At 42.7% G+C, this 26814-nt stretch overlaps 1 protein-coding gene across 1 annotated transcript in view; it reads right to left on the bottom strand.

Moving 5' to 3' along the window:
• The window catches only part of GOLM1 (golgi membrane protein 1), a 242290-nt gene that overhangs the window by 24767 nt on the left and 190709 nt on the right, over positions 1–26814 (bottom strand). Inside the window, exon 7 of the mRNA XM_033927763.1 lies at positions 24109–24232. Coding sequence (XP_033783654.1) covers positions 24109–24232 — 124 coding nt within the window. The remainder of the gene's footprint in view (positions 1–24108; positions 24233–26814) is intronic.

Raw genomic sequence — 26814 nt, 5'->3', positions numbered from 1 at the left:
CGTCACCCATATGTGAGAATAGGCTGCCTGCTTGTCCTGGGATAAAAACATGGATTGAGACATGCTAGCAGACGCTAGTGGCCGTGCAGATTTCTTCCAAAATACAGACCAACCTTGTTTGTCTAAGGAGAAACCGCAATATTTTTCCCAAATGTGTTGCAGACTCTCAAAAGATGAGATATCTGCCGGCAGTAGCATTTTGTATAAGTTTGAGGCTGTGTGACCATTGTGCAATAGAATGATGGCTCGAATTGAAATAGAGGAGAAATGGGAGTGGAAAATTTGTAAGATTTTTGTGATGAAAAGTTGCAGTCATTTATAATAATATTTTTTTTTATATCTTTATTCATTTTTAAGCCATACATAAGTGCAACAATTATACAATCACATTACATTATAAAAGCACTTAAAATCAATCAAATCTTAATCTATGACAAATAGATATATCACCCCATACTCATATTCAAAAATTGCACTCAAATTTTTTTTTTTTAAATTAAAAAATATTTCCCCTCCCACCCACCCACCCCTGGCTGTGCATGACCAAAGGGCAAAATCAACAATCACTCTGCAAAATTTTGTCAATGGCTCTCAAATCCTCAGAAACATTTTGTAAAGTCCCTGTTGTACAGCCATAGTACGTTCCATTTTAAAAACGTGACACAGAGACTCCCACCAAAGGTATAACTCAGTCTATCCCAGTTTTTCCAATTCTTTAAAATAAGCTGTATGGCAATCCCTGTCATAATAAAGATAAACTTATTATTGTGAGATGATATTTGGCTTTTAGCTCTCATTATAGTGCCAAATAGCACAGTGTCATATGTTAGTGCCACTGGATTTTCCATTACTTTGTTTACCTGATTCCAAATGGATCTCCAAAATTGAAGTTATCAATGGACAATAAAATAATAAATAATCTAATGTCCCAGGTTCAAGATGACAGTGCCAACACCTATTAGACTTGGAACTATCTAATTTCTGTAACCGAACTGGGGTCTAAACTGCTCTATGTAACAAAAAAAGCCACCAAGTTTCTCTCATAGATGCAGACACCGTATATCTCATCCTCCAAGTCCAGATTCGTGGCCATTGAGATGCAGTAATCTGATGCTTTATCTCAATGCTCCAAATGTCACGAAGGCCAGTTTTTGGTTTCTTATTAAAAAATCCAGATATTAATTTATACCACTGAGCGGCCTGGTGACTCAGGAAATCCGCCTGGAAACACAGAACGGAAAACCATACTGATTTTTAAGATTTTTCCAGTCAGGGAACCCATCCTGAATGGCTTGCTTCAACTGCAATGTCAAATTTTTGTTGCAGTCGTGAAAACTCAAGCAGCTTTCCATCAGATATTACATCATCTCAAGCAGTGTTCTTCAACCACCAGTCTGTGGACCGGTGCCGGTCCACAGAAATTTCCTGCCAGTCCACAGGGCCGGCATGTGCATCAGGCCCACAACAATGTTCTTCAATTGCCAGTCCACAGTGCGTTGATGCGGCATTATCTTTGAGCCGGCTCCCTCCTCCTCACTGACTCAGTTCACAATGTCATGGGCAGCGGCTCCTACGCGCGTCTTGCGCCTGAACCGGAAGCCTTCTCTCTGATGTCACAACGTCAGAGGGAAGGCTTCCAGATAAGATGTGGGACACACAAGGAGCCGCTGCCCGCGGCTTTGTGCACTGCGTCAGTGAGGAAGAGGGAGCCAGCCTGAAGATAACACAGGGGGCAGCATAAAATGGCCAGGCGGGAGTAGGCAAGAAGGTAAGGCATGGAGGTCAGTGCATGGAAGGAGGGAGACAACAAAGGTAGGGGAGAATGATTTTATTTTTGAAATTAGTGATTGAATTATATCAATTTTAAGAATTTACATCTGCTGTCAGTGTGCTTTGTGTAGTTTAATTTTGTGGTTAACCATTATGTGTTGTTAATAAGATTATATTGTGAGTATCTATGAAAAATTAATGGAAAAAATAGTGTTACAATTAGTACTATTATGGGAGTGGGGATTGGGTAGAGATGGGTGGAGGTCTGGCCCACGACTTAGCCCAGTGTTCTTCAACCGCCGGTCTTTGGACCGATTCCGGTCCACAAAATTATTTTATTTCTACCGGTCCATAGGTGTAAAAAGGTTGAAGAACACTGATCTAAAGTAAGCTTGCCCGCCTTCATCCAGTGTTTACAGATGACCTTAAACCCGCCAATCTGAATCTTAGGGTTCAACCAAAGGGACTGAGAAGTGGATTTATGAATTGGAATATCTGATAAATTGGTAATAAATTTTAAAGTCTTCCAAGTGTCCATTAAAATTCTGTTGTCCTTATACAACCTAGGCATCTTAATACTCAAAGCGTGACACAATCTCAATGGAGACAGGAGTTGCCATTCCAACCTTAGCCAGTCTGGAAGATTTTCCATGAGCTCGGGGAGGATCCAATACATTCCCTGACGCATTATATAGGCTTGATGGTACCTATAAAAATTTGGAAAATTTACCCAACCCTCCACAATTGGCTTTTGTACAGATACTAAAGCAATTCTTACTGCTTTCCCCAGCCAAATAAATTTTGTAAGAATACTATTTAATTTTTTGTAGAAGGACCCCTGAAAAAACACTGATAACAAACCCATTTGGTAGCAAACCACAGGCAAAATCATCATCTTAACTGTTTGGACTCTATCCCATCAAGACAAATATAAGGGGTTCCATTGTTCATAAAGCTCCGTGACCTTTAGCAATAAAGATTTTTCATTTACTTTCATTGTTTCTTTCAGCATTTTATAAATCCAAATTCCTAAGTACTTTATACCCTCTTCCTTCCAAAGAAAGGAGAATCAATCAAATAATCCTTTTGGACAATGTAGGTTAAGAGGAAGAACCTCTGATTTACTCCAATTTATCTTATATCCTGAAAATTTCCCAAATTTATAATAATCTTTAACATCAATTGAAAATTTGTCTTTTAAACTGGAAAAAGGAATTAAAGTTTTCTCAGAGGCTAGGACATCTTTAAGTCGAAGAATACCCTTGTCTATCCATTCTTTCCAAAGGAATGGAGTTCTGTTAATAAGTATTTTAGACTAGAGTTGAACCAAAGATAGGCATATGTGGATGTGTGAAAAGGAAAATCAAGCGACTTATCAAATTCATGTAGACATTGATATGTAGAGCGTAAAAGTGGATTTTTAATGAGCGAGGTCGGTGCTGACAAGAGTGAATTTAAGGGGATAGGTTGAGACAGTTTTTCCTCTAGCGAGTACCAAGAGGGGGTGTAGTCAGGGTGGTCAGTAAACCAATGAAGCACTTGCTGAATAATGAAAGCTTTATGATATCTAATAAAGTGAGGAAATAACACCCCTCCTTGTTCTCTTTTCAGTTTTAGCTTTTTCAAAGCCAATCTTGGTTGTTTTTGTTTCCATAGAAAAGCTGTGAGAATACGATCTGTGTTTTTATAGAAGGAGGCATAGAATAGCACAGGGATCATTAATAAAATGTAATTTATTTTTGGCGCAATCATCATTTTTATTGTTTCTAATTGACCCCACCAGGTTAAATTGAGTGGATGCCAAGAGTGGGTTATTATTTTAACTGATAAGAGTAATTTATCAGTATTGATGGCAATTGTATCAGCTAGGGAGTGAGAAAGTTCTATGCCAAGATACTTAAGCTTGTTTGGCACCCATACTAGCCCAAGTGAAGTAACTGATGCAGAATGGACAAGTGAATTTAGAGGTAGGGATTCCGTTTTTTGTTGGTTTATTTTGTACCCAGAAAAAGTAGAGAATTCTTCAATAGTGTTCAAAATCACAAGGACAGACATGACAGGATCTGAAACGTACAAAAGGACGTCATCTGCGTATGCAGACAATTTGATATCCAAAGAGTCTATCGAGAATACCTTAAAATCTGCATTCATTCGTAGTGCAATAAGCAAAGGTTCGAGAGCAAGATTAAATAAGTATTGAGAAAGGGGGCAACCCTGCCGAGTACCTTGTTGCAAATGAAAAGGAGGAGACAAGGAATTGTTCACTACAATTGTTGCAGATGGATTGGTGTAGAGGGTTTATATCATTTTGATGAGACTAACTGGGGCACCAAACCATTTAAGAACTAAGAGGTATTTCCATTCTACTCTATCAAATGCTTTTTTCGCATCGAGTGAGAGGGCTAAAGCAGGAGCCGAAAGAGATTATGCAATGTGAGAGGCATGAAAAAATAACAACGTGTATTATCAGAAATTAGTCTGCCTGGCATACATCCAGTTTGATTGGGGTGGATCATTTTGTTGATAATAGATTTAAGCCGATTAGAGAGGATTTTTGCAAAAAAATTTGTAATCAACATTGAGAAGGGAAATAGGTCTGAAATTTTGTACGAGAAGAGGGTCTCTGTGATGTTTGGGTATAACAGTTATAACAGCATCCATGAATCTGGTAAAAGAAACCGACTCTGGGGAAAGGTGTTGATAGAAATTAAGGAGCCATTCCAATAAATCGGATTTTAAAAGTCTATAGAACTCTATTGGGATTCCGTCCAGACCAGGCAATTTTCCAGTAGGCATTTGTTTAATAGCTGTGAGTATCTCTTCTTCAGAGATCTCTTTTTCTAAGAATTCAATATCAGAGGAGTTCCATTTGGGTCTTGACAAAGTATGGAGAAAGTTTTGAATATGAGAATCCTCTGAGTTTGATTCTTATTAATATAATGTAGCGTAGAATTCAGAAAAGACTAAGGATGTCCAGAAATGCCATGACAGTTTTGTCATTGTTATCTTTTATAGCCGTGACATGTAATTTTTCTGTTTTCCATTTGAGATAATTGGCTAACATTTTGCTTGATTAATTGCTTTCAATATAGAATCGAGCTTTTGTAACAAAAAATTCCTGTCCTGCTTGCGTGGAAAGCTTTTTATTATAGTCATACTTTAATTGGCAAGGTTTGTTATAGACAAGAGGGTCGTTAGAAGCGATATACATGGATTCCTCTAGTTTAATTGAAGATTCTAGTTGTAATAAAGCAATTTTGTCCGATTTGGTTTTAAATGCTGCCATGGAGATAAGTTCCCCTTGTAGAGTTGCTTTAAAGGACTCCCAAAGGGTTGAGGGAGCTATGTCTGAGCTATTGTTGATAGAAAAAAATTATTGAATAAACTTTTTGATATGTGGAATGTTATCCTCTGCCAGAAGTGAAGGTTGTAGCCTCCACAGAGGAGATCGAGGAAGGTTCATCCCTTGCCATGTGAGAGAGCTAGAGGTTATTGCATGATCTGAGATAAGAATTGGTGAAATGTTCGATGAGGTCACTGATTGTAATAGGGAGTGGGAAACAAAGATATAATCTATACGAGAAAAACAATGATGTGGAATAAAGTGGTGGGTATATTCTCGAGCATCGGGATGTTGAAGTCTCCAAGGATCCGCTAGAATTAATTGCTGTAACATGGAGTGAAGTGCAGATGTGGATCTCTGTTGAGAGAGCTTATGTCTATCCAGGACATAGTCTACTAAAGTATTAAAATCTCCAGCTACTATTAAAGTGTGGGGTTCAAGCTCTTGGATCTTGTTGAAAAGACTGAGAAAAAATTCCAGAGAGTCTGAGTTAGGAGTATATATATATACTAGTGTTTAAGCCCGTTACATTAACGGGTGCTAGAGTAGATGTCTGTCTATCTTTTTTTTTTCTTTTTCTCTCTCTCTCCGTGTACGCTGTCTGTCATTCTTTCTGTCTGTGTCTTTTCCTGGCCCCCTGCCTGCCTGTATTTCTCTGTTGTGCCATGCCTGCCTGACTCTCTGTGACCCCTTTCCTATGTCCTTAGTGTCCCATCTTGTCTTTAGTGCTCTCAGTGCCTCCTTCCTATGTCCTTAGTGCCCCCAGTGCCACCTTCCTATGTCCTTAGTGTCCCTTCCTATGTCCTTTGTGACCTCAGTGCCTCCTTCCTATGTCCTTAGTGCCCCCAGTGCCACCTTCCTATGTCCTTAGTGCCCCCAGTGCCACCTTCCTATGTCCTTAGTGTCCCATCCTATGTCCTTAGTGCCTTCAGTGCCTCCTTCCTATGTCCTTAGTGCCCCTTCCTATGTCCTTAGTGCCCTCAGTGCCTCCTATGTCCTTTGTGCCCTCAGTGCCTCCTTCCTATACCCTTAGTGCCCCCAGTGCCACCTTCCTATGTCCTTAGTGCCTCCTATGTCTTTAGTGCCCTCAGTGCCCCCCACCCCCAAAGCCAGCCAGCCTGCCTGCCTCCCTCCCAACCCCCCTGTACAGTAGAACCTATCATTTTTCTAACTCTCCCTCCCATTCCCCTGTGCAGTAGAACCCTTGAAAGCAGCATGTTTCCATCTCCTCCCCCCCTGCCACTACCGACGAAGTGCAGCCAACCTCACTTACCCTCCCATCCGACCCTCCCACCGCGAGGCGACCAGAAACCTCCCGGCTCAAGCAGTGGCTGCAGCATTCTAAACAGGCTGCTTCGCGGCCTTCTACTGCCCGCAATTCCCTCTGCCGCGTCACCGGCAGAGCAAATCAGGGCAGTAGAAGGCCGCGAAGCAGCGTGTTTAGAGTGCTGCGGCCGCTGCTAGTCAAGAGGTTTGTCGGGACCTTGAGAAGGGAAGGGAAGGGGGGCGGCCAGACCGCGGTTGGAGGGTCGGATGGGAGGCTCAACGGGGGATTGGATGCGCCGGGGAGGGGGGGCAGGGGGGGGCGAAGACAACGACACTGGAAAGGCTCTGGACCCCAGCTGGGAGGAAGACCGGCGTTTGCTGAGGCTGCGGCTGCCTGGAGACTGCGTTCAGCTGCCCAGGAACCCCGTTGGCCTGCACTGGAAACTCCAAAGAGGGGAGCAGAAGGAACGGCGGTGGCGACAGCAGTTTCTTTCACAGTGAGTGAGGGGGGGAAGTTCCAGAGTGTTCCCTGCCACTGCATTCTAAAATAGAATCCGGCCACGGATCACACACCACAGCGGCAGGGAACACGAAACTCTAAGTGCGCATGCGGCGCTTAGAGTTTTATTATATAGGAGATATATATATATATATATATATATATATATATATACCAACAATAAAGTGACATCATTCAACTTAACTTGTGCTATTATCCATCTGCCCTCTAGGTCTACAAATTGTTGTAGAATTTGAAAATTAAGTGATTTGTGGAAGAGAATAGAAACTCCACCTTTTCTATCTTTAGAGGGAGAATTAATAGATGTTTTATTCAATTTACATGTTTTGGTGAGATAAGTAGTATCTGGTACATGGGTTTCTTGTAGCATGATTATGCTAGGTGCAAATTTCTTAAGATGAATTAGAATTTGTTTCCATTTAATGGGATTTTTAAGACCGTTTACATTTTATGATATGATATGATATGATGTTGATGGGTTAACAATTCAGATTAGTCATTAGGGCTGCTTAATGAGGATTTATGAAAGTTGTTATTGATGTTGTATGTCAATATAGTATAAGCACGAGAGACGCTTATAAGAAGCAATGAAGATTGTAGTGTACTTGTGAGTCTCAAAACAAACAGTAACAGGAACACTAAAGGTTCTAACCTATAGGGAGAACTATGCAATGGAGTCATTGGCTGAAAACAGAGAATGGAACACACAAGCCATTCCCTCTGGCTATAAGACTAGAATGAGTGAGTTTGAGAACCTAGGAAACAGAGAGCTGATATATGCGTAAACAATATAGAGAAAAGATATAACTTTGGCGAGATATTATGATGCTTAAATCAATTGAGAGCGTAAGAGAAATGCTTATAAGATAAGCAATTGGGAAAACTAGTATAGGCTACTGGTGAATGAAAAAAAAAAAAGAGTGTTGAGTTATATGTAGTGTGGCTATAATCAATAAAATTATGCAAGTCAAAGAGGTCTCTAGGTTTCTACAGCTGAAGGTGAAGAGAAGGTGCGTTGAGTTATTTATATCTAAGAAAGTAGTTTGTGGGGTGAGTGGTCAGTATATTGATGAGAAAGCATCGTGTACATACCATATATGAAAACCATGTTTTCAAGTATACAGTACTAATAGAGACAAGTATACAAATAATGTTATTGTCACATTCATCTTTAAAATGATCGTTTTACATTTAAATTATTTTCTTTGTGTTGTCTTTTGTAGATCCTTTATTTCGTTTGTATTCACCCTTTCCCAAAAAAATATATGCATAGAGTGAGAACAAAAGTAAGGAAGTGTAATGTATACTTAACTATTCCAAAATTAGGGGGAAAAGGAAAAAAAAAAGGAACCATAAGCATGTTTTAGAACATTCGTTCTAACTAAGACAATGCTGTGTTTTGGCAAACATAGAGAGACATAGAATACTAAAGACGCAAAATTCTCTACTGCAAAGCGTACCAGTAAAAGTTAATAGTAATACAGTATCATCACAGAAAATGCATCATAAGAAAAGGAGAGAGGTGAGGCAGGACAAACAGGGAAAATAAGTCTGATACTTTAAATATTCCAAATCGCAAAGGAAGTTATCTATATTAACATTCATAAGCAGCAAGATGAAAGTTTAGTAGAGAAAGGATCAGTAATCTTGCAAATACTTATCTAATCAGCTTATGGTGTATACATTGGTATGTATCAAGAGGAGTTAGGGGGGGACCCTGACATACGAGAGCGTAAAGCCAGCAGATATCATTTAACAATATAAGATCATATTAGGTTTAGTATAAATATATCAAGAAAAGTATAGACTGTTGAAGGAGAAGTACATAAGCAGTGACACTGTGAGGAAGGGTAACATTATAAGGTTAAAGGAATCTGGATTTAGATTTGGATAAAAGAAGTTCTAACATAGCAAGGATAGATAATACAGACCATTACCAAGAGTCACTAAGGCCTGAAATCACAGAAAGTAGGAGTTCAGAGGAAAGAGATCCACTGTAAAGGTGTGTTGAGAGATAATTCATGGTAAAACAAAGAAGACAAAACACCATATGTATATCAGGGAAGAAATCAAATAATAGACAGACAGTAGTGTCAGCCAAGTAAGAGAAGTACAGCAGCGTCTCAGCAACATATCATACGAGTATAGGAGGCAGAGAAAGAAAAGAGTAGGCAAAGTAACTATAAAGTAGAAAGAGTATAGCTTATCTGGGGGTGCCCCTGAAAATTTCCAAGTTCAGGACCGGTATGTAGCAACTACACTTTAATTTACCGCTGCAGCAGCCGTCCCTTCCAGCTCTCAGCCAGTGTCGAGGCTGCGATCTCCGCAGTTCTGCAACAAATCTCTGGTCTGTGAAACGCTGAGACAGTGGTCGCTGTTTAGCAAATTACAATACAAGGGACGCCACTGACAGCGGCAGCTGCCGCCCTGGTCCCAGCACAACAGCGTTCGGCTGCGAAAACCGCTGCCGTGTAACAAGACTCGCTCCTCTCTTATGGGTTCCGGAGCAAACTACGCTACAAGATCCATCGCAAATAGCGGCAGCCTCCGCCCCAACCCAATCGCAATCAGCATTGGGGCCACCAGAACCACCGCAGCGCAACAAATCTCGCTCCCCTCGGCAACAGGCTGGAAGGGACAAAAAGGTGGCATCTCGGGAGTGAAACTATCATTTAATAACTAAGCAGCACCGGGGAAAATAAAGTAGCAGGTAAGGCTGAAATCAAATTAACAGTATGTGTAAACAGTGAAAACCAGTAGAGAGGGAAGCAGAGTAATACTTTTAGCAAAGACTGTCTCTTTTCTTGAGGTGACTTTAACATGGCTTAGTGGTAAGGCGGGAAAGCGGTTACTGTGCTCAGATGTGGAGAAGAGGCAAATAAATTGACAAGTTTAGCACTACATAGGATCAATAATGATTCAGACAGTTTGACTATAATGAAAGGAAAGTAAAGAAGAAGTAGTAGAACCAGGAAGAGTATTGTTGAGAGCTAAATGAGAAAAAAATTCAAAGTCAGTGAATACTCATTGGAAGAGAAGGCAGTATGGCGTCTGAGGTCCACATGGAGTAGAGTTCTTGGGCAAGTTGCAGAAGATCCCAAAAGTCTAAGAAGACGACCTTCCTTGCAATTGAATTTGATTGAGGTATTTCTGCAATTGATCCAGAGAATTAAAGGTGCGAGTTGAGTTGTGCAGGCTAACAGTCATTCTTGCTGGATACTGAAGACCATATCTTGCTCCTAGAGATTTCAGGCAAGCCCTCATGTCCAGAAAAGATTTCCTCTTCCTGGCTGTCATTTTAGCCAGATCAGGAACAATGAGGATTCTTTTTCCTGTATATTGAAGGTTAGCAGTGTTCTTTGCAGCTGTAAGAATTTGAATTGCTTGAGGAAAATGGAGCAATTTAGCCACTATGGGTCTGGGGTGTGTCAGACCCTGTTTCAGAAATAAAGGAGTCCAGTGAGCTCTTTCAAACTGCAGTGGAAGATCAGTAGAAATATTGAGGAGTGCAGGGAGTTAATTGACAAGAAATTTAGTGAGATCTGAACCTTCTGAGGATTCTGGTAAACCAATAATTCTTATATTGTTCCTTTTGCTTCTGTTGGAAAGGTCCTCAATTTCTTGCTCCAGCTGCTTTAATTTCAGCTGGATTTGGTCCTCAAATTGAGCTGCCGAAAGTGCAGCTGTGTAAGCTCTAGTTTCCAAGACATCAATTCTTGTTTGGCAAGCTTGAAGAGAAGCAGTTAGTGAGTTAGTGCTTCAGATCACAGGTCACTTTGCAGTGCTTAGTAATGAGATCTTTAAGGGACCGAAGCTCCTCCAGCATTATTTCTGAGGCTGATTCCATGTGCTTGCCAGCCGGGGATTTTTCAGGAGAAGGAGGATCATGCTTTTGTTGTTTTGAGCCTGAAGGAGGAGCATTTGAGAGACCTGCCTTGGTAGACTTGCTCCCTGACATTTCCAGATGGAGATATAGTAGATTTTTCCCAAAAGAAATTGAACAAAAATAGGTGTTCAAACCAATATTCTAGAGCTGTAGAGAGAAGAGAAAGCTTTATGCAGCCATTTTGGTTCTCAGCTCAGTGGCGACCCCTCCCCCCCTCACTGAGATTTCTTTTGTCTGGATTCTGGGGTTTCAATGACTCATCCTTTCTAGCCACAGTTGAATTCATTTTCTCTGTATATTAATGTAGACAGTTATTACACTCAGTAAAATGGGACTAAATGTCATCCCATATTAAGTGAGAACCTCCATTTCTTTTAAAAGGGAGAAAGAGAGTCACTTGATGCTGTGAACATGGTAGGACGTGTTTCAGCCCTGCTCAGGATTTCTCCGGCACCATTCGCCTTAATTTTGCTTTAAATCAGTGGTCTCAAACTTGTGGCCCATGGGCCACAGGCGGCCTGCCAGGTACTATTTTGAGGCCCTCGGTATGTTTATCATAATCACAAAAGTAAAATAAAACCGTTTCTTGATCATATGGCTCTTTAGCTATAAATGACAATATTATTATTAAGACTTAGCCAAAAGGAAAGATTTATAAAATATAAAGAGTTTTACCTCATGCAAAATTGTCATTTATTTAATAAGACATTAACTATTTTTTCTGAGGCCTCTAAATACCTACAAATCCAAAATGTGGCCCCATAAAGGGTTTGAGTTTGAGACCACTGCTTTAAATTATCATTAGACCCTGGGACCTGTTTTTTCCTGTGACCTGATCTATGGACAGATATTTAACTTTGTCACCAGGTCCAGTGATGGTGGCAAAAGGGGCAAAGAAAGATCGTGCAAAACTCCCGGAGGATAAAATGGCAGAGAGGCCTAGTGGAGCGGTCTCTCAGTTTACCGATCAGTGCTGGCTGATCTTACCTCAGCGATGGTGGCAGCTTTGGAGCCCCGCTTTGAACAGCTTTCGGGTTCTATGGCTCGGATGGAACAATTGCTCACTGATACTACCCGCCACCTACAGAATTGGAAGCCAGAGTCTCGACTATCGAAGATGACTCTTGTGGTCTACATGCAGAGCTCCATACGCTGCAGGCGTTGGCGAGGGCTCAAGCTGATAAATTGGATGAATTGGAAAATAGATCCCGTCGGGAAAATATGCGTACCTAGGCTCACCAGAGTCAGTGTCGGAGACAGCTTTACTGGGAGAAATTGAAGAGTGGCTACAGCATACTTTTGTTTTTTTCCCCTGATTTGGGAGTGCTGCGCTTGGAGCAGGCGTACCGTCTGGGCCGGCGCCGGGATGGGGATTCTTGCGCTCAGCTTGTGGTGGTTAAATTTCACAACTACCTATATAAAGCTGTAGTCATGCATCAGTATAAATCTAAACGTGGAGAGGTAAAATATGAACACCAGCCTGTGCGTTTATTTGAGGATTATTCAGCAGCTCTTTTGGATAAACATCGTCCATTTCATCCGATTTGTTCTAAGCTGGTTGACCGAAAGATCAAATTTATGTTTCTTTACCCAGCTCTACTAAAGATCTTCTCCGAGGGACAGTGGCATGTTTTTGATGCTCCTGGCAAGGCACAGGATTTTCTCAATTCTTTACCATGATTGAGTGTGGACTTGAGTGCTTGAGGTTTAGTTTGTGTTTATTTTTCAGCAGCCATGAGGGAATTGTTAATAGCACATGTCTTTCAGGGTTTATGCAGTTTTAACTGTTTTTGTTTCCTTTTGATATAACATATTTTTATTTTTTGAATGCCTAAGTAGCTGGCACTGTCCTTGTTAGCATTATGGTGGTGCTAACGGACCTTTTTGGGAAGTGCTTCTTTCAATACTGAGAGTCCATATTTCCATGCATTTAATTGATATATTTTGTACTGGCTTCTTTTCTCTCTCAAGCAAGAGTATTCATACATTTGATGGCATGGTTATCTCATCTGTTCTTTTACAGACTCTGATAGTACGGTTGCACCTGTTTTTTTATTCTTATATACCGCCAAAGCCATGGTAGTTCGAGGCGGTTTACAACAAGAAGAGCTGGACAATCTGCGAAGAATAATTACAGTAGTATCAAATGGAGAGGGAGGATACAAGTTGAGTGAGAGTAAGACAGAGTGAAAGACACAGAGAGAGGTGTCGTGTAAATGTAAGAAGCGTACATGGTAAGGCATTAAGAGATCTTGGTTACAAATCGGTTGAACAGGTTTGTTTTAACTAGTTTTCTAAAGTTAAGATAGGATGAGGCATGCTTAATGATGTTACACAATCAATCGTTCTGTTGGCCTGCCTGGAAGGCGAGAGTTCTGCCCAGATATCTCTTGAATTGGCAGGCCTTTAATGTTGGGTGGCTAAACATGTGTACCCTGCGAGTAGGCCTGGTGGAGCAGTCCAAGTTGAAGTGGGAAACCAGATAAATGGGGGCTAAGCCTTGAATGGATTTGAAAAATAGACAGGCAAATTTGAACAGTACTCTTGCTTCTAGGGGCAGCCAGTGAAGTTTTTGATAGTAGGGGGTTATATGTTCTCATTTTTTCATACCAAAAATCAGTCGAACTGCTGAATTTTGAATGATTCTGAGTCTTTGGATGGTTTTCTTGAAGGACCCTAGATAAATGATGTTGCAATAGTCAAGCAGGCTTAGAATGGAAGATTGCACAAGTAAGCGGAATGATGCTGCATCAAAGTATTTTCTGATGGTTCTTAGTTTCCACAATGTCGAGAAGCCTTTTCTAATCAGTAACTCAGTGTGAGCATCTAGAGTGAGGTAGAGGTCCAGTGTCACTCCCAGAATTTTTATGGTGTCAGTAATAGGAAAGATCTGGCCGTTCAAGGAAATTGAGGTATCTTTTATTTTGTCATTTGGACTCGCCAGGAAGAATTTGTTTTTTTCTGAGTTGAGTTTGAGTTTGAGTTTGAATTCGGCCATCCAAGATTCGATTTGCTTTAAAGTTGATGCCAGGTGGTTCTTGGTCTCAGAAGTCAGACTTGTTAGGGGAAGAACTATGGTGATGTCGTCAGCATAGATATAGAATTTGACTTTTAAGCTTTGCAGCAGATTTCCCAAAGAGGCTAGGTAAATGTTAAACAGAGTGGGGGATAGGGGGGAGCCATGCGGGCTTTGGTGTTAGTTGTTTCATGCTGGGTTTTCCTGAAGTAGGTTCCAGGGGTTACTTCGGCTGATGGTGCCGGAGATCCCTGTACCATCTGAGCGTGATTCCACACTCATCTTTGCCAGATTGGTTAGGGTGGGTGCTGTGAGGGGTTAGTCTATCTGTGGGTATGGATTGGGGGGAAGGGTAGGGGTTGTTGGTGCCTGCAGGGTATTGGGGAGTGAGTGGGAATTTGTTTGGAATGGTTTATTTTGGTGGGGATTTAGAGTTTATTTGGTTTCTTTTTTTGCTTTTATTATTTTTTGTTTTGGCATGGTTGTAGTGGGGGAGTGGGTGCTGTGGAGTCCTTTTTGGAAGGTCCTTTCATAGTTCTCCATTGGGTCTCTTGGACATGGTCTGGGGTCTGTGAGATCTTCCTTTACTTTTTTATTGGTGTTATTTTTTCTTGTTCCTGGCTCTAAATGCCTTTAACGAAGACTATTGATACGCTCAGGTTAGCATCTTGGAATGTCTCAGGCATTAATTCCCCTATTAAACGATCAAAAATTTTGACTTACCAGAACCACAATGCAGTTGATATTGCTTGTATAGTAGAAACTAAATTGTCTGCCTCGGAGCATGCTAAATTACGTAGAGATTGGGTAGGACAAGTGTTTTTTGCCTCCAATCAATATAAAAAAGATAGTGGTGTTGTGGTCCTGATTCGAAAGCAGCTCCCATGCCAGGTCCATTGCCTTGCCTCGGATCTATATGGTAGATATTGTTACGCATTACGTGCCATACTAGGACTTGGTATTTATTGGTTGTTTATGCCCCCAATGTGTATGAGCATGCATTTTTTCCAAAAGCTAATTAGATTGGTGTTCCGGTATTTGGGGCAGGGGATTTTAATCTTGTGGTGGATCCTTGTGTGGATCGCTTATAGGGACATAGACAGCCTGCATTGGGTCGTAACAAGGGGCTCCCATTTTTTACTATGGCTTTACAATTGTTAGATCTCTGCCGTTTATTACATCCTTTTGACTTAGATTACACTCACTTATCCCGTGTGCATGGAACATGGTCTTGGATAGATTATGTTTTTCTGACATCTGATTTGTTTCCTTATATTTCTGAGGCAGTTATTGGCTCTGCAGCATGTTCAGATCATGCTGATCTGGACAGATTTTAAGTTTCCAGGAGGTCAGACTTCCTGTCGTCCTTGGCGTTTTCCCACGTATTTGGCTTTCAATAAATGGGAGGAGTTTGAGCGTTTTAATGCTCAACATCGTAATGATCCATCCCTTTACTGGGAAAAATTGAAAGTAGTTTTAAGGGGAGATATTTCTTATACAGCAGCTAGAAAAAAACGAATTACAGTGGTGCCTCGCATAACGGACGCCTCGCACAGCGAACGCTGCGCACAACGAACTTTATGTCTTGATCCGTACAACGAACTTCGTTTCACACAACGAAGTCGCCCGAGCTGCATCCTTCCGCGCAGGCACTGCGCTTAACTGCCCTCTCTCCGCCTGGTTCCCTCTTGCCCCCCCGACTCCCCGACACGATCGGGGCAAAAAGGAGCCCAAGCCCTCTTGCCCCGCCGATTCCCCAACTCCCCACACAATATCGGGCCAGGAGGGAGCCCAAGTCCTCCTGGCCACGGCGACCCCCTAACCCCACCCTGCACTACATTACGGGCAGGAGGGATCCCAGGCCCTCCTGCCCTCGACGCAAACCCCCCCCCCCCAACGACCGCCCCCCCCAAGAACCTCCGACCGCCCCCCCAGCCGACCCGCGACCCCCCTGGCCGACCCCCACGACACCCCCAACCCCCTTCCCTGTACCTTTCTGTAGTTGGCCGGACAGACGGGAGCCAAACCCGCCTGTCCGGCAGGCAGCCATCGACGGAATGAGGCCGGATTGGCCCATCCGTCCCAAAGCTCCGCCTACTGGTGGGGCCTAAGGCGCCTGGGCCAATCAGAATAGGCCCCGGAGCCTTAGGTCCCTCCTGGGGGCGGGGCCTGAGGCACATGGGCCCAACCCGACCATGTGCCTCAGGCCCTGCCCCCAGGAGGGACCTAAGGCTCCCGGGCCTATTCTGATTGGCCCAGGCGCCTTAGGCCCCACCAGTAGGCGGAGCTTTGGGACGGATGGGCCAATCCGGCCTCATTCCGTCGATGGCTGCCTGCCGGACAGGCGGGTTTGGCTCCCGTCTGTCCGGCCAACTACAGAAAGGTACGGGGAAGGGGGTTGGGGGTGTCGTGGGGGTCGGCCAGGGGGGTCGCGGGTCGGCTGGGGGGGCGGTCGGAGGTTCTTGGGGGGGGGGCGGTCGTTGGGGGGAGGGGGGGTTTGCGTCGAGGGCAGGAGGGCCTGGGATCCCTCCTGCCCGTAATGTAGTGCAGGGTGGGGTTAGGGGGTCGCCGTGGCCAGGAGGACTTGGGCTCCCTCCTGGCCCGATATTGTCGGGGAGTTGGGGAATCGGCGGGGCAAGAGGGCTTGGGCTCCCTTTGGCCCCGATGGTGTCGGGGAGTGGGGGGGGCAAGAGGGCTTGAGCTCCCTTTTGCCCCGATCGTGTCGGGGAGTCAGGGGGGCAAGAGGGCTTGAGCTCCCTCTTGCCCCGATCGTGTCGGGGAGTCGGGGGGGCAAGAGGGCTTGAGCTCCCTCTTGCCCCGATCGTGTCGGGGGGTCGGGGGGGCAAGAGGGCTTGAGCTCCCTCTTGCCCCGATCGTGTCGGGGAGTCGGGGGGGGGCAAGAGGGCTTGAGCTCCCTCTTGCCCCGATCGTGTCGGGGAGTCGGGGGGGCAAGAGGGCTTGAGCTCCCTCTTGCCCCGATCGTGTCGGGGGTGCCAGGGACCACACGGAGTCACCCACCGTACCACCCGATTCGGGTAAGCGCAGGTATCGGTGGGTGGCTTATTTGCGGGGGGGTGCCTTATTTTACATTTTTTTCTAAAAAGGGGGGGCTGTCTTATTTGATGGCCCTGCCTTATCATCGGGGAAACACGGTAGAAAAAAAAAAAAAAATGAACAGTTAAGTCCCAGTTTTTGCCGCTGAGACTCTGCCCTCTCACTGTAAAATTAGACTCTACTTAGTCTGTCTTTAAATTTAAAAAATATGTGTTGTTTTAAAAAACAATTATGTTTTTAGATGTATCTAAATAAAAATAATAACCAAAAATTTATCTTTTTTTATGTCATCTTAGCATATTTTATGCTACAGAACAAATTATTTTTTTTAACATGTATTGTTATGGGAAAACGCGTTTCACATAACGAACTTTTCGCATAACAAACTTGCTCCTGGAACGAATTAAGTTCGTTGTGTGAGGCACCACTGTATAAGAACATAAGAAACGCCTTCACCGGATCAGACCGAGGTCCATCTAGTCCGGCGATCCACACACGCGGCGGCCCATTTAAGTACTCCTTTATGGAGACCCGGATTTACCGTCTCCCTCAATATGATATGCAAGAAGGTGTGCATCCAACTTGCGCTTGAATCCCAGTACAGTAGTCTCCTCCACAACCTCCTCGGGGAGAGCATTCCAAGCACCAAGCACGCGCTGTGTGAAACAGAATTTCCTGACATTTGTCCTGAACCTGCTGCCACTCAGTTTCAGTCTATGACCTCTAGTCCGTGTCACATTTGAAAATGTTAGTAATGCTGCTTCTTGGTCTATTTTATCAAATCCTTTTAATATTTTAAAAGTCTCTATCAAATCCCCTCTCAGTCTTCTCTTCTCGAGGGTAAACAGTCCAAGTTTCTTGAGTCGATCTTTGTAGCTCAACTGCTCCATCCCTTTGACGAGTTTCGTGGCTCGCCTCTGCACTCTCTCCAGCAGAGTTATATCCTTCTTGAGATATGGAGACCAGTGTTGGACACAGTATTCTAAGTGCGGTCTGACCATTGTTCTATATAGTGGCATTATGACCTCTTGCGATCTACTCATAATCCCCTTCTTAATTATGCCCAACATCCTGTTTGCTTTCTTCGCCGCCGCCACACATTGTACCGAAGGCTTTAGGGTACAGTCATTCAGTACCCCCAAATCCCTTTCTTGTTTGCATTTTGCTAACTTCACCCCCAACATCTTATACTCATGTTCTTTGTTATTCTTTCCTAGATGCATCACCTTGCATTTGTTTATGTTAAAGTTCATCTGCCACTTTGTTGCCCACTTTGCCAGCTGGTTCAGATATTTCTGGAGGTCCTCGCAGTCCCTTTGAGTGCACAAGGTATTATTACTTTGGAACGTAAATGTCGGCGTTTTAAATCTGTTTTTATTTCTTCTCCTACGGAACAAAATAAGGAAAATTATTTGTCCTCATGGGGGGCTCTTAGTGCTCTATTGCATGATAGAGCGAAACAATTCTTTTATTATCGGGCTCACACTTATCACAAATATGGTAATAAACCAGGTTGTCTTATGGCTCAAATTTTGCGTACTTCTCAGAGGACGGGTTTTATTCCGGTTTTGGAGTCCGTGGGGGGTGTTTGTGTGACATCCACTCCGGATATTGCAGTGATTTTTTATGATTATTTTAGTAAGTTTTATGCTGAGGAGTCTCTGGATTCTGGTCCACCTTTGGTGGATTATCTGCTGGATGCAGGGATGCTTCGTCTTCGGGATTGTGATTTGGTCGCATTGAATGGTCCCATCTCAGGTTTGGAGGTACAGAAAGTGATAAAGGCGATGAAGCATGGTACGGCACCTGGTCTTGATGGATATTCTCCTGATTTTTTAAAACTTGTATCCCATCTAGTACAGGCCCCGTTGGTAAACTATTATGAAGTGGGTCTGACTGCGGGAGGCTTCCCACTGCATACCAATCAAGCTTTGATTACATTGCTTCTTAAGCCTGGTAAGCCTGCACATTGCCCTGATTCTTATCGCTCAATTTCCCTTATTAATGTTGATTTAAAAATATTAGCCCGGATTTTGGCTACTAGGCTGGCTCTCATTTTGCCACGTTATATTTGTCCGGAGCAGGTGGGATTTGTGCTGGGCAGGCAGTCTGTTGTCAACATGCAGAAGGTTTTGTTATCTATTGTTTTGTAGCCCATTGTTTGCACATTAAAGAACCACTCCTTTTAGTGGGACTGGACGTGGAAAAGGCTTTTGACCAAGTCAGTTGGTCTTACTTGTTCCGTGTCTTAGATTATATGGGTTTTCAGAGGTGGTTTCGTCAGGCGTTGAGCACTCTTTATTCTTTCCCATCGGCGGTTCTTTTGGTTAATGGTAGTAGGGGTGTAGGGGTACACGACAGGGGTGTCCTCTTTCACCTTTGTTGTTTTTGTTATATCTTGAACCCTTGTTGAGAACTCTGCAGAGGGATCAAGCTGTGGTGGGTGTCCAGTTTCCATCAGGGCAAGTAAAATCCTTGGCATTTGCTGATGACATCCTTTTGATTTTAACTAATGTACATTCTTCCTTACAACATGCATTGGGAGTTTTGGGGGAATTTAGTTATTATTCAGGATATCGTTTAAACGCTCATAAGTCTGAAGTTTTAGCGATTCCTTCGTCGGTGCGAACCGATTGGGAGGGACTGTTTCCTCTTAAGTGGGCAGATGGTAAATTTAAGTATTTGGGACTTTGGCTCTATGGGGACTTGTCTACTTTAGCTTCGCTTAATTTGGAGCCGTTGCTTCAGACTACTGAAACTAAGTTGTGCATGTGGCAGTCGTTCCCACTCTCCTTGATGGGGCATATAGCTTTATATAATATGATTGAAGTACCTCAATGGTTATATTTTTTTCAAATGCTTCCATTACTGTGCTCGGCTACTTATCATCTCCGACTCCATAGGGCTATACAGCGATTTTTGAGGGGGGCCAAACGTGTTAGTATTTCATATGTGACTCTTACTATGCCTCGGGATAAGGGAGGATTGGGATTGCTTAATATTCATAATTTTGCTATTGCCTGTCAATTGCGTCATTTAAATGATTGGTATTGCGGGACCTCTTATTTTTCTTATACTTCTGTGGAGTTGGAACTTCTTGCTCCTTATACTGTCAGTACGCTTTTGCATGCTCCTGATCAGTGTTTGCAATTTGTGTTGTCTACTTATCCTGTTTACTTTTCAGTTCGTAAGGCTTGGCAATGCATATTTGAAACTTTCTTCAGTTAGCTCCCCATTATTGACGATCAAGGGAAATCCACAATTTCGTCCTGGGATGGAGACGTCCCTGTTTTTTCTTGGTCAGATAAAGGCTTAGTCTACTTACACCATATACTTACCTCAGCTGGACAGATGCATTCATACCAAAATTTGGTTCAGAAGTTTGGGCTTATGCCTAATGATATATTCCCTTATTTGCAGTTGCAACATTATGTATGCACCTTACCACCTGTAACTTTAACTAAGGCCGTTTTTGAAGGAAGCTTATTGTTTGGAGGCACAATCTATGATTCCTTTGCAATTCCTTTGCAAATTTTTGTTGGAAGAGGTCCCTGGTTTTGATTTTGCTTCTTTGAGTGAGCGTTGGTCTGTTGATTTGGGGACCCTTATTTCTGCAGAATTGCTTAAGGGCACTTTGAAGTCTTTTAAGCAGTCCTGGGCTTCTATTCCTTTGATTGAATTGCAATATAAACTGCTTATGTGGGTTTACATTTCCCCTGCCAGAGCATATTGTGCTGCTCTTCGTCCGGATTCCTGTTGTCCTAAATGTGGGCGAATGAATGCAACTTTGGGGCATATGTTTTATTTTTGTCCTGTTGTTTTGCGCTTTTGGAAGATTCTTCTTCATCACATTGCTCAGCTTTGGAACACTCGTTGTTTGCCTCATCCAAAGATGCTCTTCACTACTTCAGCCTTGGCTCATCCTGTTCTGAGAGGCCTACATACTTTTTTGAAGCGTGCCTTATTGTTTAGAAAGAAATCTATTTTAGTACATTGGCTGGAGGCACATCCTCCTACCTTGGCATAATGGCGATCCTTGATGATTTATCAATTGAAGATGGAACACTATGACATTTCTGAGAGGGACTCCGTGAAAGGCCAACAATTACAACTTACTTGAGAGCCTTTCTGGGCCTCTTTGACCGGGTATGCTCATAGCCATGCTTTGAATATTTGACTGAGTAGTTATTTTCTTGATTGTTTGTGACATTTGCTCTTCTGCTGCTCCATGCCTTTTATTTCTTTATTTTTTTATATTCCTTTATTTTTTTATTTCTTTATTTTTTTTCTTTTGGGTGGTGGGTAGGGGAGGTTTTTATGGTTTTGAAAATTTGGTCTATGCTGTATTATTCTGTCTGGTGGTTTTTGATTGTGCTTTTGACCAATAAACAGTTTTGCAAATAAAAGGGAGAAAGAATGATATCTCGGTGCATTTTTATTTTTAAAAAACATTACTTTTTAATTACCGGTAAACATAATATTAACCCTAATATTATCTTCCTATCTGTCAATTACGTTAATATTTTGTAGATGGAAGGTGGCAGCATAATAAAGCTAGCTCTGTGGGTAATTTTTTGCTCCATAAGACGCATCTGACCAGAAGACGCATCCTAGATTTAGAGGAGGAAAAACCAAGGAAAAAATATTCTGAACCAAATTGTGCCTCTGAGCCCAGCCCCATAGAAAAATAGTCAAATATACTGCAGCAGACAGATTTTGATAACTAAATTGAAATCCTACCTTTGTTGTCTGGTAATTTCTGGTTGCACTAGATAGTTCTTTCTTTCCTTCTTTACTTCCTCAGGCCTAACAATTGTCTCTTTCTATTCCCTCCCTTCCTCCTTCCTTCCTTCCTTCCTATGTTCTGAGTTCTTGCCCCCTCCCCCTCACTGCCTAGCAGCCTTTGTCCTTCCTGCTTCCCGCACCGAAGCCTGCCTGCTTTCCTCCCTGCCGCGCTGATTCCTCCTCCCTGGTCCGCCACTCACCCACTGCTGCTGCAACTCCACGAAGCCTGCCTTCCTCCCTGCTGTGCCGATTCCTCCTCCCTGATCCACCAACAGGTACTGCCACCGCTGTAGAATGATCCCTTCAAGCTCCACCACTCCTCCCTCCCCTGGAACCAGACTTTTTAGCAGATGCCATAAGGAGCCTCTTCACCAAACCCCCAACCTACCAACAACCCACTACCCCAAATAACCAGAAGCTCACCTCCCAGGCTGTGCCCCACCAGTGCCACTAACACACATACACACACACACACCACTGAACTTGCCACAGGAACGGGCTATCACACGGCAGGAACTGGAGCACTGCCCACGTTCCAGGAACCCCAAAATCCCATGAGAGATTCCTCGACGGCTCCTGCACTCCTGGACCAGCACTCAACGTGCACACCCGATGTCGACACAGCAAAATAGCTGACTCCTGCTGCCCAACTCCACAAAGGGCAGGCGACGTGCAATCGGCCCCACAAGCCTTCCTTCGATGTCAATTCTGACATCGGAGATAAGGTCCGGGCCATCAATTGGCCTTAGAGAGCAGTGTATGCACATATCGCCTACAAATAGGAGGCAAAACTTACCAAAACCTCAGCAGCTGGTCTTCTAGCCCTTTTTGATGCTTGCACAGACTTCACCTCAGGCTGAGTCCTTCCTTGGGGGGGGAAGGGTGTCTACAAACTTGAATTTGCGCATAGTTCCCCAGCCCAGCGAGCTGCAGCTTGGGAGCCGGAGGGAGCCACAGCTCTCTGCCCATTGGCCGCAGAGTGCCTGAAGTCACACATCGGAGGGAGCTATCTCCTTTTTTTCTTTGGACACTGCGGCCTCTTATGGTACCACGACAGTATTTACAGTGGCAGCATCGGCTTTAAAGGAGCAGTGCCCGGGGGAGCATGGAAGAGGTTGGAATTGACGTCGGGGCAAGACTTGTGGGCCCGATTGCACACCGCCAGCTCTTCTCTTCCTTTCCTGCAGCGGGTAAGAGGGCGGTGAGCAGCTTGGGGGGGGGGAGGGAGCACAGTGCGCCGAGCAGCAGCAGAACGCCGGGCGGGGGGGCGAGGTGTATTCGCTCCGTAAGATGCACCCCCTTTTCCACCTCCTTTTTGGGGGTGGAAAAAGTGCATCTTATGGAGCGAAAAATGCAGTAAATTATCTTACTTTACAAAACACGCTGAAAACTGCTCCATGGCACCTGTTCCGTCACATATCACTTTCCCTTAGCAATAGATGCAATCACATTTCAGTTTTGGTGCCAAAACCAGCCTGAAATCCAGATTCAAATATGCTTCAGTTTTGGCCAAAAATGGGAGGTGCATTTTCAGGAAAAACTGAAACCGCACCCCCTTTAACCACAAGCACGACTACTCTCTGTCCCCCCTCAACCACATGTAGGTATTCCTTGAGCCTACCTTAAAAGCCCTGGTGGCCTTGTTGGGGTAGGGAATTATTCCTGCCCGTGCCTGTTCCCATCTCAAAATGGCTGCCATAGGAAGTCACAGCAGCCATTTTGATTGCAGAGCCAGCATGGACATGAGTGACCGGGGACTGCTCCTTCCCCAGTGAGGCCATTAGACTACCAGAGCTTCTAAGGTAGGCCCAGGGAGGGCTTATAAGTGGTGGAGGGCAATACTCGTGTTTGGGGGTAGGGGTGTGCTTTCTTCTGGGGGGGTCTAGGGGCTATCATTTCAGTTGAAATCAAGAGGCTATTTTGGCCGCATATTTGGCTGAAACCCCAAAACCCTGTATTTGGTTGTCCTCTACTTATCAAGATATAAGTAAGCTCATTAATGGTAGGAGATAGCATGTATAAACCTGAATACTTAACATGATTTGTAACAAATATAATGTATTTGAATTTTGCTCAGACACTTTCCTTAGCTGACCTTTCCATGTACTTGTAATGAAAATTAGGAGAAGCACTGCTTATATAACAGAGGACACATCAATAAGTTAGCTATATTCTGCCTACAAAATAGTAATTGGCAAGGAAAATTAACAAATATTTGTGATGTATACCACTGTAGAACATCATGCTGTATCATGTGACATAGTAACCTGTGTGAACTGTCACTTGGCCATTACTGCAGACCTCTGTTTTTCTTTTCACCATGTCAAACTCTCTTGTTTTTAATAAAGTCACATCAACTCTCAATGTAAAGCAACAGGAAATGCCCTCGAGTAAGCTTAACCTAAACATGTGGAGGCTTGGCTAAACAGATTAGCAGTAGCTCTTTAGGGCTACAGACAGTGTCTTACCTTGATCATCTACAGGCTTCTTTTGAATTTGCTGGTTTTGATCTGGCTTTCCCATGTCGATTTCTGGTTTCGGAACTATGTTCTTATCTGAAGTTTTTTCCTTTTCTTGCACATCTTTATTCAGCTGCAATAGAATTTGTTTCTGGAAAATCAGTCCTTCAGGAAATAACTGTATATTCATTATTTTATTGCTAAACATATCATTTTGGTTAAAAAAAAAAGTATATTTGAAAGCAGTAGCACAAATACAACCCATCATACCTCAGTTTTTCTCGATTGTGCCCTCCTCACCCATCTCCACCTTAGTTTTTCTCAAGATTGCCCCTACTCTTCCCCCCCTTCTCTACCTGAAAAACTTACTGTTTCATATTCTAACTTTATCCCATGTATATTCCAAATGGTGGGAGAGCCAGATGCCACAGACTGAATATGTCTTTACCTGCATGCAAAAGAATTCTGCTCTTATAGTACCCTACAGCAAGACAGCCCAATTTCCAATTTAGAAATCTCAGAATATGGACCTTTGCTACTTACTATTCCTTAACTGAACAAGGACAAACCAGTTAGCTTTAATCTGGCTCTCACTTTTTTTCCCCGTACACTGTCTTTTGCCATAGTGGTGCTTCCAATCAGAAGGCATGCTTTAAAGTGCCAAGATAGCACTTTAAAGCCTTGTAGCTAAGCAACTGCCATTCTTTTCCACCCATGAAGCTTTTAAAGGACTTTTACTCATGAATGTTTTTTATTTTTATATTAATTTTTATGATAGTGGCTGTCAAATGTATACTACCTTTTACCTTTTTATACTGAATATAAATTATACACATTTGAGAGCAAATAAACCAGGAGTTGTAAATAAGCCTGGTTTTCAGCATATCCACAATGGATACTCAGATTTATTTGTGTATACCTACTATAGTTTCATAGTTTATTTAAGTTTTGATTAAACACTTATCCGAAAATACAAAGCGTTGTACAAAGTATTTAAAAAATAGCTAGGGGATAAACAATTTTAAATTAATTAATTAGGTATACAAGAACTGATTATTAGACATACATGAACCAAACAGACATACTTATGATTTGAAAACAATGGGAAAGGAGGGAAGAACTACAATTTATAGAAAGAATACATAAAAGGAAAATACAATTGGAATAGGGAAAAAGTTAAAAATTTCTGGAGTAGATACGTGTGTAACTATCAGTTATAGGCAACTTTAAAGAGCAAGCACTTTAGGCTGCTTTTGAATTTCTACAAGTTTCGTTCGGCTCTAAGGTATAGAGGGAGAGAGTTCCAAATTGAAGGGGCGGTGACTGAAAAAATAAGGGTACGATGAGTACCAATTATCTTTAAGGATGGGACATTAAGGGAATGCTGTGAGGTTGATCTTAAGGTTCTGGGAGGGTCATAGGGGATCAGTAGTCTATCTATGAATGCAGGGGCATTAGTTTGCATAGTTTTAAAGGTCAAGAGGGCAATTTTATATGTAATCCTATGTAGAACAGGTAACCAGTGGGCTTTTTGTAACAAAGGGGTGACGTGATCATTTTTTTGAACCCAAAATAATTTTGATAGCTGTGTTTTGTATAAGTTGAAGACGTTTTATATCTTTTAGGCATATCCCTTTTAATAATGAATTACAGTAATCCATTTTAGATATTACGAGAGAATGATTTAACACAAGAGAATTTACATCAAGGAGGGGAACCAAAGATCTAATCATTCTAAGCTTGTAAAAACAATTTTTGACAAGCGCACTGACTTGAGGCCGAAATGAAAGTTTGTTATCAATGAGAACACCTAGTATTTTGATAATAGTAGTTAGTTTAAGAGGAAACGGTGCAATTAACTGTAAACCTTCTTTCCATGGGAAAAGTACAGTGCTGGTTTTAGAAATGCTTAAAGAAAACATATTAGCATTTAGCCAATCATGAATTTTGGTTAATTTGAGATTTATGATAGCGATATCATTTTGGTTAGTGGGATCAATGGTATGTAGAAATTGAAGATCATCGGCATAAGCATAGACAGTAAATCCAATCGATTGACAGAGAGTTAAGAGGGGAACCAGGTAGATATTAAAAAGTAAGGAGGACAGTATGGAACCTTGTGGAATCCCAAAGTTGGAATTAAAAGACTTAGAAATTGAGTTATTGAAATGTACGGTGGATATCCTGTCAGAAAAATATGATCTGAACCATTCAAGGACTTGATCAGATATACTGATGGATGCAAGTTGTTGAAGAAGGAGATGGTGATCTATAGTATCAAATGTGGCCGCGAGATCTAAGGAGACAAGTAGGACAGACTTGTGTTGGTCAAGGTAGTAATGAATAGTTGTAGTAAGACCTAGAAGGGAATGTTCTGTGGAGTGATTTTTACGAAAACCTGCTTGATTAGGATGCAGAGCCTCTGTTTTATCAATGAAATCTGACAGCTGGTGAAAGACGATCTTTTCAGTTAGTTTGGCTAGAAATGGGAGATTAGTGATTGGGCGATAATTAGAACAGTCCTTTGAATTATTTTTCGGGTCTTTGATAATAGGATAATGAATTGAGTGTTTCCAATCTACTGGAAGACTAGCAGTAGAAAGACTTTTATGAACAATTTTGAGCCCAAATATAGGGAAGTAGCATTTTAAAAAGAAAGGAGGAAGGGGCTCAGCTTTAGAACCCTTTATATTAATAGAGTGAAGCATACGTTCG

The sequence above is a fragment of the Geotrypetes seraphini genome, chromosome 1 (assembly GCF_902459505.1).
Source record: "Geotrypetes seraphini chromosome 1, aGeoSer1.1, whole genome shotgun sequence".
Taxonomy (NCBI): Eukaryota; Metazoa; Chordata; class Amphibia; order Gymnophiona; family Dermophiidae; genus Geotrypetes; species Geotrypetes seraphini.
Note: the sequence above shows the minus strand (reverse complement) of the source record. Positions and strands in the feature narration are given on the sequence as shown.